At 44.0% G+C, this 20,822-nt stretch overlaps 1 protein-coding gene across 3 annotated transcripts; it reads left to right on the top strand.

The window, feature by feature from the left end:
* The first annotated feature begins 3,256 nt into the window (after window positions 1-3,256).
* On the top strand, window positions 3,257-19,818 carry PPIH (peptidylprolyl isomerase H). 3 transcript variants are annotated; one of them, XM_006215833.4, is made up of 10 exons: window positions 3,257-3,394; window positions 3,745-3,809; window positions 4,115-4,138; window positions 4,406-4,450; window positions 4,692-4,734; window positions 8,157-8,249; window positions 11,530-11,617; window positions 12,083-12,123; window positions 12,887-12,976; window positions 19,616-19,818. In XM_006215833.4, exons 1-9 carry the CDS (start codon window positions 3,329-3,331, stop codon window positions 12,953-12,955), a joined length of 534 nt encoding a protein of 177 aa, XP_006215895.1. In that variant the 5' UTR covers window positions 3,257-3,328; the 3' UTR covers window positions 12,956-12,976; window positions 19,616-19,818. The 3 variants fall into 3 exon arrangements, with proteins under 3 accessions (XP_006215895.1, XP_072830743.1, XP_031539957.1); XM_072974642.1 differs by lacking the exon at window positions 19,616-19,818 and adding an exon at window positions 16,219-16,457; XM_031684097.2 differs by lacking the exon at window positions 8,157-8,249.
* Window positions 19,819-20,822: the final 1,004 nt, after the last annotated feature.

The raw sequence follows: 20,822 nt of genomic DNA, 5'->3' as shown, positions 1-20,822 counted from the left end.
TTTTTATTGTTTCTGTAGCTGTGCCTTTTCCAGAATGTCATTTGGTTGGAATCATACAGTTCCTCGCCTTTTCAGACTGGCTTCCTTCATTTAGTAATATGTCTTTTAAGTTTCTTCCATGTCTTTTATGGCTTGATAGCTTATTTTTTTTCACTGCACATACACTTTTAAATTTACATATATATACTGTTCATTGTTTCTAGTTTAGAGCTTTAGCTTTTTAAACTTACATAGTTATTAAAGGAATAAAGCCAACCACAAAATAAAAATTAATTCATTCTTAACACAACTATTTTCATTTATTCCGTTCTGGTTCTTATTCATATGTGTATATTTTAAATGGCTATTATATTGTATATTCATCTTCACAGTCTGATTTTTAATTTAATATATCGTAAAACATGTTTACATATTTTAAGTCTTCATAATTACTGTTTCAGTAGCCACATGGCATTCTATCATGTTGATGTTTTATAAATTCTCCTGTTTGACATCTGTTTCTATTTTACTATTTAAAGTTATGCTGTGGTGAAAGTCTTTGTAAATACAGCTCTTTTCTTCTCTTAAGTTACTCCAGAAAACACATTTACAAGATTGACATGATTGGGTTAATTGATATAAATGTTACATAGTTTTTGTACATGACTTGTCACATTGCTTTAAAAAAATGGTATGTCAGCATAGTGTTTCTGTAGTCAAACTCTTTGAGCATCAATTTCTTGATCCATAAAATAGGAGCGATAGTAGTTCCCATCCCAGAGAGTGGTGAGAACCAAATGAAATGAAGCATGTATTTAGCACTTAGTAGCAGCTTCATAAGTGCTAGATATCATTATTTATTTTCACTACAGTTTTAAGTGTATAAGTTTTTCCATAGCTTCAACATCAATTAAAAATTATTCTAAAATAGTTGGTAGAAAACTATACTGAAGGGTGGTTCCTACTGCTCCTTCCCTTCCTCCCCCTTTCCCTCCTTATTTTCCTCCTCTTCCTTCAGCTTCAGTTGAAGGTGGTGGAGACCAAGGGAAGTGGGAAAGTAACTAGGAATTTTTAAAAGAACTCAAGTTGAGACACACTGAATTTGTTTTTATAACCCTTGTTTCCTCAGACCACTGAACTAGAAAGGATGGTCAAAGATAAAGGAAACAATAGCTGTGATATTATTCCAAGCCTTACCTTAATTCACTCAATGTGGTCAATTCATTGAATCTGTTTATTGAATCCTTACTATGTGCTATTTGGTAGTGGTCACTGTATGTACATTTGTGAAGACAGACAAGGATAGTCTCAGTTTTTGTTGTTGAACCCACGTCTGGGGCCAACCAAGCAAGGAGAACAGCTGGCTTATGCTCAAAAGACCTGAACTCCTGAATGGCTTTCAGGGAAGAGTTTTTTTGTTTTGTTTTGTTTTGTTTTTAATGTTGTTACTGGGGATTGAATACAGGACCTTGTGCATACTGTCTACCCCTGAGCTATACCCACTCCCTAGGGAAGAGTTTTTAAAGGCAGTATTTGTAGTGACAGCTGTAGCATATATGACTTTCTTTTGATTGGTTGGTGGTGAGGTTCCAAGAATCTCTATCATCAACCTTCTAGTTCTGACCAATCTGGAGTCTCAGAAGGTAGTTACCATCCTCCACCTGGGTAAGGGCCCTAGTTCCTGCAGAACTCAAAAGATGTGTGTCAGACTGTTATGTACATCCCTTAACGAGGAACTAGGACTCTTGTTTTATCACTGACCTATTATATTTTGACTGCTTTTCCTTTGTTTCTGCATTCCCTCACTTCTCCAATTAGTAACCGTTTGAATCTCCTCTTTGGAACTTAGGGAATGTCTAGGAGGCTAAACCTTTGTCTACAAACAAGAAACAGTGCATGGAAAGGCTTTTGTATCTGTAAGGGTCCCACAGGGTCCTGCTCAGTTTGAATCTTCATTCTTCTTTGATACTCCTCAATCTTGAGGGGAACAAGTGGGCAAGAAAGGCAATAAAGTTTTGGATAAAGAGGTTAATCATAATCTCAGCAGAGGAACTCCATTTCAGGGGGACTCAGCCTCATTTTCATGGAGTTAAATGTGTGTGCGGCAGCATGGTAAGGTGGGGAAACATCATATAATTTTGGATGGTGAGTGGCATGATGAATATAAACCAGTAATATATCTGAAAGTGTGACGGAAGGCTTCTTTAGGTTGGTGCAATGTTCCCATCTGAGTGACGTCTGAGCTGAGACCTGAACTACAAGAAGCACTCTCCACCCCCATGAAGATCTAGAAGAATATTACAGTTAACAGCTAGTACCAAGGCCCTAAAGAGAGTATGGATCTCCATTACCTCAAGGAACAGAAAAGAGGGTGAGTAATGCCAAGACGAGGCCAGGTAGGTTGCAGCCAGATAATGTAACGTAGGCCTCTGTATGTAAGGAATTGGATTTTACTCTAAATATGGGAAACCAGGAATGATTTATAAGCAGATTTATTTTAAAAGCTCTAGCTGCTTGGCAGGAAATAATTTTGAGGTGACAAAAGCAGAACCTTGGGGTGGGGAGGGATAAAATGGGGGTTTGGGATTTGTAGATACTACCTACCATATATAAAATGGATGAACAAGGTCATACTGTACAGCACAGGGAACTATATTCAATACCTCATAATGGCCTATAATGAAAAAGCATATGAAAAGGAATATATGCATGTATGAATCAATCACTATGCTGTACATCAGAAATTAACACATTGTTAATCAACAATATTTCAATTAAAAAATCATAAGCTTGTAGAACTGGAATTAAAATTCTAGTGTCCTGAGTTCAAGGAAGTGCTGAGTAGTTACTAAACAAGTCTGATATGCCAGGCTGTTCTAAGCGCTGAGGATGAACAGAGTTCTTGTCTTCGTGGGGCGCCAGACTAGTGGGCAGGGGTCAGAAACCGCACATATGATGGCTCAGAGAGTTCTTAGCTGCAAAGGGCTCTGAAGACTGCCTAGCCCAAGCCCCCTGGCCTGAGCGAGAGTAGTTTGTACTGCAGTTGGTGTAGCCAAATGAGTGAGTTGCCCGTGGACCTTAGCAAAAAACGCCTAGGTTTTCCTCCCCGCGCTGCACCTAGGGAAACTCAACTCAGCTAACAGCTTGCAAACATCCACGTGGTCAGGACGGAAGGAAGCCCTGGCCACCCACGCAGAGCTCAGTTAGGCGCGGGAGGCGGAGAGCTTCCGGGGGTGGGGCGTGGCCTCGTGTGGCTATTTCTGCGCCTGCGCGGAAGACGAAACCCGTATAGTGGGGGCTGGGTTCGCCGGAACCCCGCGTTCCCGACTTCTACTTCCGGGTCGGAGCCATGGCGGTGGCAAATTCAAGCCCTGTCAATCCCGTGGTGTTCTTTGATGTCAGCATTGGCGGCCAGGTGAGGTCTAGACAGCTGCGCAGCCCAGCGCCGAAGGGAAAGTGCACGGGATCTGGCAGGCTGATCTCACCCACCCAGGGGTAGCGGACTGGGGAAGCCTGAACGTGAAATTAGACCAGAATCTACCCACCTGCGAGCCGGGGGGCAGGGGCGAGGGGGAAGAAGGGAGGAAGAGGAGGAGTTTTGCCCATCCTAGCGCCAGACTTGCGAAGGGACTGGGTGAAACGGAGGGATTGACTGGAGGCGGGAAGTGGGAGAAACCAACCGGCATGGGGGAAGGAGGGTTCCCTGCTCGGTGAGGCCTTCACGGGCTTGCACTGTGCCCTCTCACCGTCTCCCGCCGGTTGCAGGAAGTTGGCCGGATGAAGATCGAGCTCTTTGCAGACGTTGTGCCTAAAACGGCCGAGAATTTTAGGTAAGAAGATGATCTAGCTTTGCTGTATTAACTAAACCCCAGTCTGCGGAATCTTCTGCCAGCCTCTGTCCGTCCACTCAGTGTCCTTGAGATCTGATTCCTCTGGGTATCGCTCTGAATAGTCACCTTTTTGACTAATCCCGTGTCAATTTATGTTGTTAATCTGTATGCCTAGGTGTCTGAACATCTGGTTAGCCCGTTGGTGGGCTTGCTGGCCCCAGTGTATGTGCCCTCATCTCCGAGATTAGGGGCGCTCACAGCTGCGATGCTATGGTAACTGAGTCCTTCGTTTTTTTCCCTTTCAGGCAATTCTGCACGGGAGAATTCAGGTCAGTCTCAGACGTGGTTGACTTCTCTCCTTGCTCCTGAGGGGGTTTGGGGCTGCAGTGAGGGTATTGGGGAACCACCAGCCGGCCTTGGATGATTGACAGTGATAGAAGGTAATCCCCCACGGGTCTGTCCTCAGTTCAGTTGCCTTTTTTATCTCTCTTCTCCCGACCATCTTTAGGAGAGCCTCTTTGGCGCAAGTGTGTGGTTAACTGGAAGGGCCTGTGATTACCTGTCATCATTCTAATTCTCTTTCTTTTTGTTTATAGAAAAGATGGGGTTCCAATAGGATACAAAGGGAGCACCTTCCACAGGTAAGGCCTTCAGCGAGTCATCCTGGGGGACTTTTAGAATTACTTCCTTGGGGGCATTAGGCTCTTTAGAGGAAAACAAAATTGTAGGATAATTCTTAGATCTTGAGAAGGGATGTTTTTGTGAACTCAGCAATTGAGTTGAAGGTTTATTAAAAGCCAAAGCGATCAACAGTGTATTTTGAAATCAACGTTAATCTAAACTACAGTATATTCTCTCAGGATTCTTTGTTCTCTGTTTCAGGGTCATAAAGGATTTCATGATTCAGGGTGGAGATTTTGTTAATGTAAGTATTATTCCTTTCCTGTTGAGGGCTCACGGGGGTTTTTTGTTGTTATTGCTGCTCCTACTATTTTTAGTTCAGGGTTGGGGTCTTAAGGCTTGAGAACCACAGCCAAGTTTAATGGGTTGGGGGTGGGGGTGGGAAAGTTGATGGCTACTACTCGTTGCATCACTTGATGACAGATACCAGCACTTTGATTGAGTCACTAACTTCCAAATCAGCTTTTTAGAGCCATAAACTGAACTTTTCCATCATACCTGTAGATGATCCATGACAGACCCCAATTAATTGATCACATGGAATTTGCTAGAAATCAGATGCAATGTGTTTTTTCTAAACAGTGGTAAGTCCCTTTCCAGTGAGCTAAATGCTTGTGCCCCATTTTCCCTTCCACTTCTGGTATCCTGGAAAGCTGAGGTTTTTTTGTTTTTTGTTTTTGTTTTTTTTAAGCAGAAGTTGGTTAGTGGGCAAGGAATCAGAGCATGAGAGTTCTGGCAGGATGTTCCTCTCTTCACTGGGAGAGCCCAGTGAAATAGTCCTTCACTGCTAAGCATGATTTTCTTGTGGCTACACTGTGTGTGTCCCCATATCGAGCCTCCTCCGCCCCCTCGACCTCTGAGGGTGCAAATAAACCACATTTATACTTTCTTAAACCTACTTTTGTCCTCACTCACCCAATTCTGTGCATGGTCTTTCTTGTTAATATCATGTGGCTAGTCATGTTGCTGTTTTCTTGGATCTGGGAGACATTCTTTCTCCTCTATGTGTATATCTAGTTTGACTCAGGAGTTTTTAAAGATCTCTCTCTTTCCCATTTGGATAAGTTTACCAAGTGGCAGATTTGCTGAATCAAAAACAGATATGTTTTGTTTCATCTGTATGATGTAAAACTGGGAAATTTTACCAGAAAATTCTGGAGTTTTATTTTTCTCTCTAACAAATGGGAAGTAGAGGTGCCCTGGGCCTGTGTTTCTCTTGCAGCAACAACTGGTTGGAATCTGGTCACTGCTCCCTTTAGACAGGATGTGTCCTTACTCTTCCACAGTTCCCATCACCTACTTCCCTTATTTATGTCATCTGCCCCCATAAGCATCTGATTGTAGTAGGGCTTGGGTGACCATATGCTTTTTCTGTTAGCTGGTTAGAAGGGCTGAGAAGCTATTCTCTGCCTTCTTTCCCTTCCTCCCACAGGCTCCCGTATTGCAAGCTTGTCTTGGCAGGACATGACCAACTTCTTACAGGTCATTGCCAGGCACATCTCCTCACTTGCTGAGAGCCCTAGGGTTAGACAACAGTGTTCAGCCAGAAGTCTGAGTGTCAGCAAGAAGCAATTGCTCAGAGCCACCCTTAGGGCAGAAAAAATGGAATCAGCTAGAGGCAGAAGAAGCAAGATTTGAGACCCTCTAAAGTTGGACCAAGAATATTTATTTGTTTTAATAATATTTGCTTTGGTTTTTTTTTTTTTCTGGTTGCAAAGGAAGAGTGCAAAAATGAAAATAAATCATCTCTCAAGGAATCTCACCCCTCAAGGAATATACCCTTGGCATTTTAGTTTATAGCTGCCTGTCTCATCATTGCATGTTTGTCTGTCAGATATAATTTTTAACAGACTTAAGATCATACACATGTTTTAATTTTTTTGTGCTTGATAATTGTCTGCATTTTCTTTCGTCATTAAATCTTCTTGCAAAACATTTTTAATAGCTACCTAATATTCCACTATGAATATACAGTGAATTTGTTTGACCAGTCCACTATTGTTGAAGATTTAAGTTGCTTTCTGTTCTTTGCTCTGCAAATTATTTTTGACATTTTCCCTTCTGTAGCTTCTGAAGCACAATAGATAGTGTGATTATAGAGAATGATGTGGGAACTGATTTGTTCTCGGTTTATTGGGAAATTGGAAATGACTGTTTTCTCTTCCTTCTGTATGTATGTATATATTTATGTGGCATTAAAGATATAATAGCTCACATATACATAGTGCTATATGGCTTGCAGAGCACTCCTCTCAAACACTGTCTAATTGGATCTTCAAGGCCATGCTGTAAAAAGTAGGTGATTTCATCTTCACCTGAGAATTGAGGGAACTGGGAACTGGAGATAGGAGGTGACTTTCCCAGTTCATAAATGATAGATCTGGACTCAAATTTACTCTTTCCACTATACAGAGCTTCGTGTTATTGAAATTTTTAATCAAATAAAGGTTTGAATTTGAGAGTTTTCTTCCCTGGCTTATGTTAATCCCCTTTGATCATCTTTGCCCCAATAAGGGCCCCTCAATTCTGCATTAGGTCAGTATTTTTCCATTCTATCATGTACCCAGCTTTCTTTTCTTTACCAGCTGGCTGGGAGAGATTGGCCTTTTGGCGTTCTCTCCATATTACCTTTAAGCCCCAAAGATCCTATCTAAGGTACTGCAAATATGGCCTTGATCAAGTTGCTTTATTACCCTGACTTAAGTTTGCTTACCTGAAAATGAGGAAGATGATAAGGCTTACTCCATAGAGTTGTTGGAAGAGCAAAGAGATAATGCAACTAAAGCTAGTTAAAACAGAAGTTGGAGACTTATGACAGGGTGTTTCATGGAACCCCAAAGAAGAAATTGAACTAGGAACTGGAAAGCCACAGGCCAAGCAGTCCTTTCTCTCTGTTTCTCAAGAGCTCACTACACGTGTGTTTCATTCTCTTCTCCAGTCCTTCTTTCGGAAGATAGTCACCTCCAGCTTCCAGGTTTACATGATACAAGTTCAACCCCAAAGAGAGCATCTCTTCTACTTCATGATTCCCAGAGACGGAACTCTAGTTGGCCCTGCATGAGTTAGGCATTCTCCGCCGGACCTTCCCTGAGCTCAACTTTGGCCAGGAAGGTGGTAGCATGTTGTACAGACTAGACTTCCAAGAGCCCATCCACCTGCATAGTTGGGGGGAGTGGGGCAGTCGTTAGTTAAATAGATCCTCTAACGTTACAGTTGCAGGCATGAGAGTCTTTGGGAGTGGCAATGATTATGGATGTGATCGCTGTACTGCTGTTCTCTACTTTGCTTGTGTCTTGTTTTTCCCCTTAATGGGCACACTAGAGTTTGAACCCAGGACCTCCTGTACACCAAGCACATGTTCTACCACTGAGCTATACCCCCCACCCCCTGGTTGTGTGTTAACTTATCTTTCTAGGGGCCCAGCTGTGACCTGTTATTTTTTTTTTTAAAGCCTGTGAGATGCCATGGCCAGGTTGTGGGCTGCATGTGCCTTGGATGGGTCTTGCTTTGATAGCATGATAGGGTCAAAGAGGTGTGACTCCCAAAGTAACCCGCAGGAGTAAGACGACTTTGAAGGAGCGAGGCTTCAGGTGCAGCAGCGTTCCTGCTCTGGGCTCCAGGGACCAACACTTGCAAGTTGCTAACACTTCCCTTCTCTCTGCTCAGGGAGATGGTACTGGAGTTGCCAGTATTTACCGGGGGCCATTTGCAGATGAAAATTTTAAACTTAGACACTCAGCTCCAGGCCTGCTTTCCATGGTAAGTGAGGACCAGTCAAGGTTTTGGGTTAGGTTTATAGCCGGGTGGGTTCTGGGCCCCTGTTGAGGTCCAGTGCTGTCTCCTGGGATGGAAGCCAGTGCTCTCCTCTTGCTTGACCTGGTTTTCACCTCTGCCACGCCCACCTCCTTCCTTCATCTGGTTTGATTTTATTGGGCTGGACCCACTAGCAGGCTGGGGAGCCAAAATTGAACTCTGCTGTGTTTTCCTACTTTGTCTGAGCCAGGACATGCGGCTGGGCACTCAGCCTCGCTGCTTAAAATGCAGCCAGTTGTGTTTTCAAGAGCCAGTGACTCTCACTGCCTGCTGACTGGTGACCCCCTCTGGCTCACTCACCACCCTTCCTCCTGGCTCCCTCCCACTCCACCCAATCCCTCTTACGCATCTCACTCCCCTTTTACCTTCCCCCTGCCCACCTCCTTCCACGCCTCATCCACCGCACCTCTGCTCACTCCCTCTTCACTTGCCCTTATTCCCCCTCACTCCTTCTCACTCCTCAACTGTCTCCATCCCGTTCTGTCATCACCCATTTCCCTCTCAGTGCCCCAGACCCAATATTTATGTGTGCATTCTCTGTCCTGCTTGCCTGCTCTTCCTCTCCTCAACTCGGGCATTGATCAAGTAAAGATTTGTTGACAGCCACTATTTCAGGCCTCATGGTCAGACATGAGGATACAGACCTGATCCCTGCCTTTGTGACACTTGACATCTAGTAGGTGAATCACACATGCAAAATGACGAGTCCAGTATAGTATAATTCATGCCATCAGTGTACCAAGGGGAGGGCACCTCGGTGTATGTAAAAGTGCTGTCAGTACACCAAAGAATGAGACTGATCGCTGCAAGGATCCAAAGAAGTTCTCTACCAGGTGGCATTTCAAGTCAAGCAAACAGCGTAAACACATGTGTAACCACGAAAGAGCAGGGTGGCATGGGCGAGGGACGGAAAGTGAGGAACATGGTGAGAACACAGGGTGTGAGTGGGGGAGGGAGTGACCGGTAGAGACTACTGGAGAGGCGGGTGGGTCTGGCTCCTAGAGGGCTTTAAATGCCAACATAAGGGTGGACTTTACTTCATAGGTTATGGAGAGCAGTGCACTTTTTTTTTTTTGAGCAGGGTTGATCAGCTTTGTGTTTTAGAAGGAATACCCTGGCTGCAGTGTGAGTGGCAGGTGGGAATGGAGAGACCAGGGCAGAAAAGGCAATTAAGAGGCTTTCATAATAACTGGGTGAGCGCAGCATAGCAAACAGCGTACAGCCTCCTTTTAGGAATGTCAGGCTGGGCAAGTGTGGGGAAAGAGTGCAGAAGTGGCTTAGGTGGGCTTGGATCTCCGCCATGAGGATTGGAACCTCTCTCGGTACACCCCACTGTGTTAGCATCTGTGGAGGAGTCGGGAAAATGGAAGGAAGCCTTGGTCTTTCCTCCCCTTGGGCTGATACTGGTTAAGTTGTGCTGTCACATATCTTGTAGTGTGATTGTTTTTGCTTTCATCCTCCACTAAATCATGAGTTCCTCAAGGGCAGGGACTGAGTCTCATTGATCTTCAAGCCTTACTACCTGATGAAGAAAGGTGCTGAGCAGACATTAATGAATGACTGAAGGATAATCTGAATAAAGGCTAACATTGAGTGCTTACTCAACAAGCACTTTATTTACATTAATTCATTTTAATCCTCTCAACATCTCTTTGAGATTGGTATGGATGAAGAAACTGAGGCACAGAGAGGTTATATGGCTAAACTAAGATCACAGTGGTGGAGCTGGGATGTAAGCTAGGTCATCTGAGGGGAAGGGTATAGCTCAAGTGGTAGAATACACGCTTAGCATGCACCAGGTCCTGGGTTCAATCTCTAGTACCTCCTCTAAAAGAATAAAGTAAGCTAGGTCATCTGGCTCCGGAGCTCCAAGCTGATTGTCTGAACCACGAAGCTATCCTGCTTGGAAGAATGGATAAAAGTTGCTAAGGGCAGAGTGTCCCCTGTGCTAAAAACACGTATTTTGTGACTCTTTTCCTGCCTGCTTGCTAATAAATGTTTATACATCGAGCAGCAAGATAGATAGATAGATAGATAGACAGACAGACAGACAGACAGATAGGAGGAAGGGAAGGGGTGGGGAGAATTGGGACCACTGGGGAGTCTATCTTTGTTTCAAAGTGTAGGTCTGCTCCGACTGGCTCAGGCAGGCAGCCTCTTATTTTCATATGTGAAATGTTCCTGTGTTCCTGTACAAAAACCAAAAAATAGCCTCATCTCAAATGGGGAATTTCTAAAGTATAATGTGAAATCCCTAATTAGAGCTTACCCCTAGACAATGTCTTTCATGTATTTTCATACACATTTTTGTCTTCAGTGTTTAACACAGATTCAACTAATTTAAATCCATTAAAGCAACCAGTTAAGGCTAGTGACCTACCTAATAATTTATAGTTTTGCCTCCATAGTAGTAATTTTTTGAGACCTGTACTTTTAATAGTACCAGTATTTTCAGTTTTCTCTCTACTCTACTCATTTTTTTCCCAAAGTAAGGGAAGTGTGCAATGAAATATTCACATAGGTGGATGGACTGTGTAACTGTAAGGCAGTGCTGCTGAAACATTGCTTGGGTGTGCTGATAGCTTCGTGTTGTGATGATAGCCTGTTCTTTTATAATGCATCGTGAAATACAGTGATATGAAAACCATTTCAAGGGAAGAAAAGGGAAGGGATATGACCAGACAGTTTCAGATTCTCAATTCAAAAAAATACTTTTTCCTGTAAAACTCTATAATAAAAGATTTGGGGTGTGGCTGTAAAAAGCAAACATCATTGATTAGATGTAGTCTTTTTTTTCTAGCATAGCAACTTCTTGCTCCTTAAATGTTTTTATGATCATTGTTAAGGGATAGTACAAAGCCATTCAGACAAAATAGCTTATAGCATAGGCGACAGGCTTCTCAGCTAGTAGCTAATTTGTAAGTGTAATCTGGTTATTACCTGTACTGGACTAAATACAGCACATCAGGCCCCATAAACAATTGTTCCCATTATAAAAATTTACACTGTAGGAGAAATGTACATTTATTAAAAAATCTAGCCCCTTGAGGGCAGAGATTGTGTATTCTGTTCTTCTCTGTACCCTTGTCCGGGCTCGTAGTAGATACTCAATCAGGTTTGCTGAAAGAAAGCGGGGAGGAGTCAGGGCTTAGGCTCTTTGGGGGGTCTCGCCCTTCAGCTTGTGTGGCCAGGAAAACTCACTGCAAGTGTATTTGGTTTCCATCAGGCAAACAGTGGTCCCAGTACAAACGGCTGCCAGTTTTTCATCACCTGCTCTAAGTGTGATTGGCTAGATGGGAAGCACGTGGTGTTTGGTGAGTCCTAGTCCTGTCCCATAGCCCAGGCCCCATTCCCCCGGAGTGGAGCTTCCAAAGGAGCTGGCCCCCAACTCTTGTACTAAGAGTGCTCGACAGGTGTAATGGCTCTGGGTGGTGGTAGGGAAGGTGGAGGCCGTGGAGGTGGAGAGGATGTGTGGTTAGAGAGCTAGAGGGGAGGGCGAAGGGGCCCTCGGATGTAGTGAGTAACCACCTGGGCAGTGGATATGTCAGCACTTCAGAAGTGCCACACAGAGGCTGCACGGTACAGTGGGGCTTTGCGATGCTCAGTCCTGCGTTTGAGCCCTAACTCTGCTACATGCTACCTGTGACCCTGGGAACAGTTTACTTCTTTCTGATGTTAGTCGGAGGATCAAATGAGACGACAGATGAGAATGGGCGTTGGAAGCAGGAAAGAGCTGTGCAGATGAGAATAGTAAAGTCCAGCGCATACTCTTCCCACAGGAAAAATCATCGATGGACTTCTGGTGATGAGAAAGATTGAGGTGAGTACTGTTTTGATCTCAGCCTCTTTCTCAGCCATTCTGGCCTAGGACTGGTTAAGGAATTTGAGAACCGAGAGTGGGCTCCAGCTTGTGAGGCCCAGGCTTCCCTGCCTCCAGTTTCAGGGACTGCTTCTGGAAAACGGGGGACAGCCCATGTACCTCCCGAGTGTTCTGGGCCCTGAGCTAGCCTCTCTAGTGCGTACTGAGGTTTGGCCTCTGGCGGCTCCTTCACCTACTTGATAAAATCCTCCTCAGCAGTGTATTCAAGGCCCCTCAAGACCCTGTCCCTGCCTCCCTCTCCACGACCCCTTCTGCCACTGTGGCTTCTGTGTTCTAGTCACATCAGGCTACTGGCTCTCCTCTGAATACGCCGTACTACGCCATGCACGTCTCTGCCTCTTGCACTCCCTTCTTTTCCTCCTGATGGGATCCCATTCATCCTCTGGGCCCAGCTCAAATGTCTCCAGTTCTGTGACTCCTTCCCTGACCTGTGTAAGCATCAGTTTATACAACCCTGTTTACAACTCACCCTGCACACAACTGTCTTACAACTTACTGCACTGTTACATGTCATAGGTTTGATATTTTTTAAATGTTATCCATTTTCTATTTGATTTATATTCTTCACCTGTCTGCTAGGAGGTAGACTGTGGTCAGATCAGTCTCTGAACCCTCCGTCCTTAGCACAGGGGCTGGCAGGCAGCAGTAAATGTGCAGTGAGGGAGTGTCTGCGTGGAGGAATTACCACTGCTTTCTCTCCTAGAATGTTCCCACCGGCCCCAACAATAAGCCCAAGCTGCCTGTGGTGATCTCACAGTGTGGGGAGATGTAGTCCAGACTAAGACTGAATCAGGTAAGTGCTTCTTTCCTGGTAAGGAGTCAGGACTCCAGAGAAGGCAGCATGGTCTAGTGGAAAGAACTTTACACTTAAAGACAGGATTGAGCCGATTTCCTCTCTGTGTGACCTGAGAGAAGTCACTTTCCTCTCTGAGCCTGTTTTCTCATCTGTCAAATGGGGGTAATACCTATCTCCTAGGGTTATGTAAGGATCAAAAGAGAAAGGGTTGGTGAGGCACTTTACTTTCCTATTGCCTTAGAAAGTATCAACCTGTCAATAAAATTTTAAAAAAAGAAAAGAAAATGTCAACTTGAAAACCATCAGACTCTTTCTGACAGCACTCTTAAGATTCTAGTTGCATTCAGTAGTCCCACTAGAAAGACCTGGCTCCAGCCCTGGTGACTCCCTGCTGGGACCAACCTGGGCAGCCAGTAGACACACCTGTCATGCCCTCTCATCAGAACTGATGCTGCAGTTCCAGGCCCTGACTTTGTATGTGCCAGCCTCATGGGTAAATGTGACACATTTCTCAGCCTCCATAGACTCACTTCCTACCTACACTTGCCACTCCCTGCCCACTTTGTGCTGGGCATCATGCTAAGCTTGGCGAGGGGGTAAAGAACTGAAAGATGCCTCCACCTTTTAGGAGCTTATGGGGAATAAAACGCACTGTCGGAGGTGATCACTAGTAATATGAGTGATGTCGCTAAGTGTTTTAAGAGCTAGGTAAAGGATGGTAGTATTTTGCCTTTCTTTTTCTTTCTTTCTTCCTTTTCTTTGTAAAATTTTCAAACCTGCAGAGAAGTGGGAAGAATAGTACACTGAACATCCATATACCTTTCACCTAGATTCACCAATGTTTACCATTCTTGTTTTATCATTTTGCTTTGACATTTGTTTCTATCCCTTCTTCCCTCTCCTCCTCTCCTGCTCCCCATCCTTCCTCTTTCTTTCCTTTCCTTCATTTCTTTCCTATCTGGAAGTTGAAGACTTCTTGACACTTTTACCCCTGAATATTTAAGCAAACAACTCCGAAAAATAAGAACATCCTGCATAACCATAACAATATTGTCCAGTATACATGTTCAAACTTCCCCAGTTGTCCACAAAGTAACTGTTATAGCTCTAAAAAGAGAAATCCAGTCAAGTTTCACATGTTTCATTTGGTTGTTTATTTTCCGTTGTAAAAGTAACATAATCTTGTAAACTGAGGTGTGAAAAATTTCACACAAAACAGTTAAAGACACCCCTCCCTCCTGACAGCACCCCCCTACCCCGATCCCCGTCCCACTGCTCTCAGAGGTAACTTCTTTATCAGTTTGATGCATGTCCATAGGGCCTTTTCTTTGCCTATCTAATTTGGGGACATCTTGTTTTTCCTAACCGGCATCATACTATACTGTTCCTCATTTTCTTTCCAGTTGACATTACGTCTGGAAGACCTTTCCTCTTTCATTCATATAAAACTACCTTGTATTTAAACAAAACAAACCTGATATTATATGCTGTGTTTGTAGCATATATTTTATTTTACCTTTCTCTTAATGATTTGAATAATTATACAGTCTGAGTCTTAATACTTTATATATTGTGACCATTTTCTCCACAATATATTTTGAGAAAAATTGGCAATGTGTTGTTGCTTATCTTAACCTGGGTGATATCCTTTCTTAAACAGAAGTTCTAAGTTTTGGTGAGATCAAAATTATTAATCTTTCCCCTTATGGCTGTTGTGTTTTATCTTGTTTAAGGTCCTTACTACCTCAGATCATAATATCTTCTGTAATTTTTCTAGTATTTCTACAGTCTTATTTGTATACTTACAGAATCATCTAGAATTTCTTTCTCTGTACTCTGCCTTTTTTCCAAATGGAGATCTAGTCAGATATACCAGACCATCTTAATGACTGTACATACCTCAATCTGTGACTTACTTTGTGTTCACAGCATCTGGCACTTATAGGCATTCAGTAAAAATTTATTACATCAGTTAATAGAGAGTGAGAATGTCAGGCATTTTAGGCTGGGAACTGGTGTGAGCAAATGCCAGGGCAGGAATGCACAAGTGTGTGCTGGGAGCTGCATGTGGACTCTCTTGCCCAGCCAGATGGTTGTCCCCCCTTGTTTAGAAATTCTTTTACATTTGGGGCCTCTTCTCCATATTTTTCTGAGTCCCTTACAGAAAGTTACTTGAAATCCATGTTGGGGGTTTGATTTCTGAGGGTTGCAGTCATCAACCCTTCTCTCCTCACCTATTAGCAAAGGTCACATAAACTTCAGCCCCCATGAAAGCCCTTCTTTTCAGCGTCCCACACCAAGCTGAGCACATTCCACCAGGGCCATTTGATGTTCCAGAAGCCCTCTAGACCCGAACTGTCCAGTAGACATTCCTTTCTGTGATGGTGGAAATGTACTTTATCTCTGCTGTCCATTCTGGTAGCTTCTAGTATGTGGAAGGTGAGCACTTGTGGCTGGTGTGACTGAAGGACTGAATTTTAAATTGTATTTAATTTTAATTAAATTTAAAAGCCACAGGTGGTACCTCCAATTTAGTCTTCTAACCTTGACTTGCTCAGAATTGAATCTTTCATAGTTTATATTTAGAGACAATATAATAAAAGCAGTTATATCACTTTTGAATACTTCCTGTGCTCAAATTCTGAGCTAAGAACTCTACTTGAATTATCTCATTTAACTTTACCAAGTTAAAAGCTCATAGACTTAAAGGTATTAGGGAATCCAGGTGGCAGTCTGACCTTAAGGCATTCCACAGATGGGTTCCTCACTTTGGGTTTCTAGTAATGGATTTGGGAGAGAGTAAGGAAAAGAGGTGATTAGTATCATGCCATCATATTTCTTCCCAGCTGTAAAGTTACAAGCATCTCTAATTTCTGCGCTTTTTTTGTTGTTTGTTTCTTGTTTTTTATGAGGGGAAGGTACTTAGGTTTACATATTTATATTTGGAGGAGGTACTGGGGATTGAACCCAGAACCTCATGTATGCTAAGCATGCGCTTTAACACTTGAGCTATACTTTCCCCCAAGCAGCTCTAATTCCTAAAGGAGTATTTCAGATCCTGAGGTTGTTTGAGGGGCAGAATAATGGTTCACAGTCAGCATAGATGCTGTTTTTAAGTCCCACTGGGCAATATTTCTCAAACTTTGATACACATATGAATCACCAGGAGATCTTTTTAAGATGCTGGTTCTGATTTCAGTGGATCTGAATGGAACCTGAGATTTTGCATTTCTAACCAGCTCTCTCAGGTGATGCTGATGCTGACTTGGAGTGATAAAGCTCCAGGGGAATAACGATATGTCTCTGCATTGAGCACCCACCACACTCCAATCAGAAAAGACCCAGGAGGACATCATCTCTTGGTGGCACTGACCCAGCAGGGATCTACTGCCTTCAAATCAAGATATCACCCAGTCATGCATCTGAGGCCTTGTGCCTAGGCACTGAAAGTATAAGAAGGTGGGAAGGAGACAGAAGACAGGTGCACCTCCCTATGGAGCACTTCCTTCCAGAACTTATTTCGTGCTTTACATTAGGTCCTGACTTTGGTTATAGTGAAACTGAAGTTTTCTGACAACTGTAGATGTAGAAATCTTGATTTTATCTCAGTGGGTCCCATGAAAGCTTTTTTATGATGAATCTGATTAAGTATACATAAACGAACCTTGGCCCTCAGGATTCTCCAACTGTTATCTGAATTGAGTTCTTGGCTACTTACAACCACATGGAGGATGGTGGAACCTCTGTTTGAAAGCCCAGGCGTCTCTTGGAAAAGGGAGTGGCTGTGCCCTGCTAGTCTGAATTGCTACTGGCCTCCCTGTGATGCTCAAACCTGGTAATATCATGTAGTAGAGATCTTTCTTTAGTTCATTGTTTCCCAAATTTCCCTGAAGATAAGAATCTTTTGGGGGAGGGGGAGGGTATAGCTCAGTGGTAGAGAGCTTAGCATGCACGAGGTCCTGGGTTCAATTCCCAGCACCTCCATTAAAATAAATAAATAAACAAACAAACCTAATTGCTCCCACCCCCCCCCAAAAAGAATTGCTTAGGGGCATTTGTTAAACCTGTTAGTTCCCTTATCTCCCACTCTGCTCTCAAGAATTTGAATGAGTGAATTTGAGGTAGGATCCAGGGTGGTATGTTTGTAACAAGCATCTCAGATGCTTCTTACCAGAGAAATGTGGGTAACACTGCCTTTAGATGGTGCTGGATGAGTATTTTTTTAACATTTGCTTCTTAGGAAAAATGTAATTAGCACAACACATAATTTTACAGCTATTATAGCTTACAACAGTGTTTTTCAAGTTCAGATAGCCAGTAGGTTAAAAATTAATTGTACCTGTGGATGGTGGATATACTAACAGCAGTGAAGCTGCTGTTAGAATGACTGAGGTTTAGGAAATGCTGTCCCCCCAGTCTGGGATTTCCTGTAGATGTAACACATTCCTGTAGAGGGAGATCATGAAAGACATGGTGGCACGTGGGCTTGGCCCTTCATTCATTTCCCAACTCAGCACTAATTAATTACGATAGGTCCCACGCTGCAGATGAAGCTACAGATTTGGAAAGCCCAGTTCCTGCCTTCAAGGAACTCACAGTCTCTTGGGGAAACTGACAGTTACAGTACAATAAAGCACTGGACTGGAGGTTTTCGGACAAAGGAAGAAAGTGTGGATGCCTATGTCTGCCTGGAGTGTTTGGGAAGACTTCAGAAGAGATGATGTTGCAGCTGAGTATGTGAAAGAATGGAGCTTGTCAGGTAGCTAAAATTGGGGAGGGTATTCCAGGCAGAGGTAATTGCCTAAAAGCACAAAAGCAGGAAACAGCAGGAAGTGTAAGGGAAACTGCAAATAATTCAATATCGCCAAAGCAAACAGTAAGAGGTGAGGCCGGAGGAGGCCAGGGCCAGTTGTGAGTCCAGGGCTGGCTGGGATGTTCATGTGTTAGCCTGAGGGTGGGGATAAACTGCAGGCAGTATGTACATCTTTTTCCCCAGGGTAACAGTCCTTTGTGCTCCTGAGATTCCAAAAGGGGGCCTGAGCCTCCAAAAAGAACCAGGCCAGTAGGAGCTACTGAAGGATTTTGAGCAGAACATTGTAATGGAATGTCCTTGTTCAGAAGATGCTTCTGGCAGCAGTGTGGAGAATTGGCTAGAGGCCGGTGAGGTGTCCACTGCAGCAGTCCAGGCCAGAGGAAGGAGGTTCCACAGGAAGATACGGGTCTAGGGAGCACCAGAGAATTGGCAGCAAATATTTGCATGCCTGCTGGGTGTGTGACACTATTTGTTCCCTGCCCTAAAAGCCCTGCCAGCTGAAAAGGGCAGGGAGGGGAGAATGGCTCCATTCCAGTCCCTCCAGTACAAAGGCAGAGATCCCAGCCCTGTAACCAGGTCTCACACACGTTGAGATACTTCGCGTGTGTGGAATATACATAACCTTAAAAAGAAAGAGGTAGATCTGTATGTGTTGGCAAGATTTCTAAGGTCAATTAAGTAACAAAGTCAAGATGTAGTACGTTACATGAACATGATCCTATTTATTTTGAATGACTACTTCATAAACTGCTTATAGTGATACAAAGCTGACGGTTAGTAATGGTTAACTTCTGCAGAGTAGAGAGAGATTTCTTTTCAGTGTATATTGTCCTGTATATGCTTGAATTTTCTACATTGGGCATGTATTTTATAATCGAAATACATACTGTATAGAAGTAGCTTAACTAATCCTAGTCCCTCCCAGCCCTTCCCCGGGGCACGTGGCTGACATCAGTCTGTGAATCATTCCCTGGTCCCCTCCCACATGCTCCCTGAGTACTTGATTCATCTCTCTATTGCGGCATTTAACATAGTATGTCACCAATGTGTTGGTCTGGTTTTCTCTAGACTGAGACCTCCTTGAGGCAGAGACCACCGGGACTAACGCAGTGCCTGGTCTGTGATAGAGCTGCGGTCCCGGAGTGCCATGCGACTTATAAAGTGCATTTATACAGTTCTGTGCATTCTGCTTGAGAGCCCAGGGTTAAACTTCTGTCTGAGCCTGTGGTGTGACACCACGGCTCTGTCCTCTGCAGGAGGAGGGGTGTGGCCGTCTGGGGGGAGGGGACAGCAATAACTGAGTGTACTCACCCTGTTCTCTTAGTATAGCTAACTCCAAGGCCATAAACAGAGGGTGTGGACTTTCCTTTCTCTATGACCCTGGGGCCAAAACCTTCAAGGATAAGGGATTGCTCTTTGTTTCAGAGCTAGAGAGCCCTCAAGGTCTGGCAAAAAGCACACAACTTTGGAGCCAAGTAGACCAGCAAGCCCCATCACCGTCATGCCATTAAACCCCTTGGGACCCTAGTTTCCCCTATGCTTAATTACAGATCATATATACTCTACAGAGTTGTGAAGGATAAATAAGAAATAAGATAGTATGTTGGCCATAAATGTTAGTTTCTTTCTTCTTGGTTCTTGTGTAATATACCTCTCAACTTTGCTCTGGGGCCCCAAAGGTCGGGCCTATGGTGAGAATCAAACTGGTTCTGCTTTCTTGGGAAAGGAGGGGCAGGAGTGTAGAGGATGGCTGCGAGTGTCGTCTTGTGCCATGTCCCCTCCCAGTTCCTCTGAGCTGCTTCTCTCTCTTCCGTCCCTCACAGACCTCCACCTCGGCCGTTGTAGGCCTTCCCTTGCTCGGGGTGATGCTCTTGAGTAAGCTAATCTGGATTGGTCCCTGTGTTTGCTTCCCTGCCTGCTGCTGCCCCATTTGATCAAGAAACCTTGGAAGTATCACAGATTCAGAACCCAAGATTTTGTGTTTAAGTTTTCAACTGTAAATAAAGTTTTTTTTTTTTGTATGTGTGTTATTTTTAAATGGTTGTTAACGATAGGTCTGTCTCCTCACGCCTTAGCTTCAGCTGGGAGGACCGGCTCTCCCCAGATGCCAGCATGGACCAGAGCCAAGGCTTGAATGTAGAGTTGATGCCTCAGATTTCTGAGCAGTTGTAGCAGTCCCCTCTTAGTTCCAAGCTGATTGGCAAAGAAGGCAACGCCCTAGGGCCTTAGAGCAAATAGAGAGCTACTTGTTCCAGGGGTGTCCCCAGTAGGTTCTGGAGCCTGTGGGAGAAGGGTCACTGACTTGGGGTATTTTTGGACAGGAGACCATTGGGCAGAATGTGTCTTGTTGATCATGATGAGGTCGGAATAATTTAGTCACAAATCTTGGTTTGAATCTGAAGTCATTTTTCAAACAGTTGAGGTCCTGAGAAGCTCACTTCCCCTTTCAGAGCCTCAGTTTCCTCATTTGTAAAGCGGGGATAATAACACCCGTCTACTACATAGCACTGCTGAAAGAGTCCAACAAGAGAATGGATATGAGGGTAATTTGTTGTCAGTAACATCCATCGGAAAATGCTTGTTTTTGAAAGGAAATAGCGCAACATAAAAAGATCCCATTGAGAATAATCTTCAAGAGGCAAAGGGAGTTCCTTTCCCTGGTGCTCCTTTCATGAGGCAATTTCTGTCATCCTAGTCCTGCTTTCTCCTGGCTCACGGACAGGGATGACTCATAACTACTAGCAGGAGGCTACTGCAGCAGCAGGGGGCAGAGAGCTGAGTTCTATGACACAGTAGAACTCGGTTAAAAGTGCTATTTCAGTGTATTGGGGGACAAGGGAGATTTACAAGGGCCCTACAGTACAGATATTTGCAACTCTCTATAGCGGAGTAGACAGGGTTCAGGGGACACGTAGAAGAAGGGACGGTGATGTGGTGGAGAACTCTTAAAGTAACTAGATGGGATAGAATTATAAAGAGATAGGAAGGAGGATGAGCAGCTGGGACCCTGAGCTGACATCCTTGTGATGG

This window comes from Vicugna pacos, chromosome 13, assembly GCF_048564905.1.
Source record: "Vicugna pacos chromosome 13, VicPac4, whole genome shotgun sequence".
Lineage (NCBI taxonomy): Eukaryota > Metazoa > Chordata > Mammalia > Artiodactyla > Camelidae > Vicugna > Vicugna pacos.
Note: the sequence above shows the minus strand (reverse complement) of the source record. Positions and strands in the feature narration are given on the sequence as shown.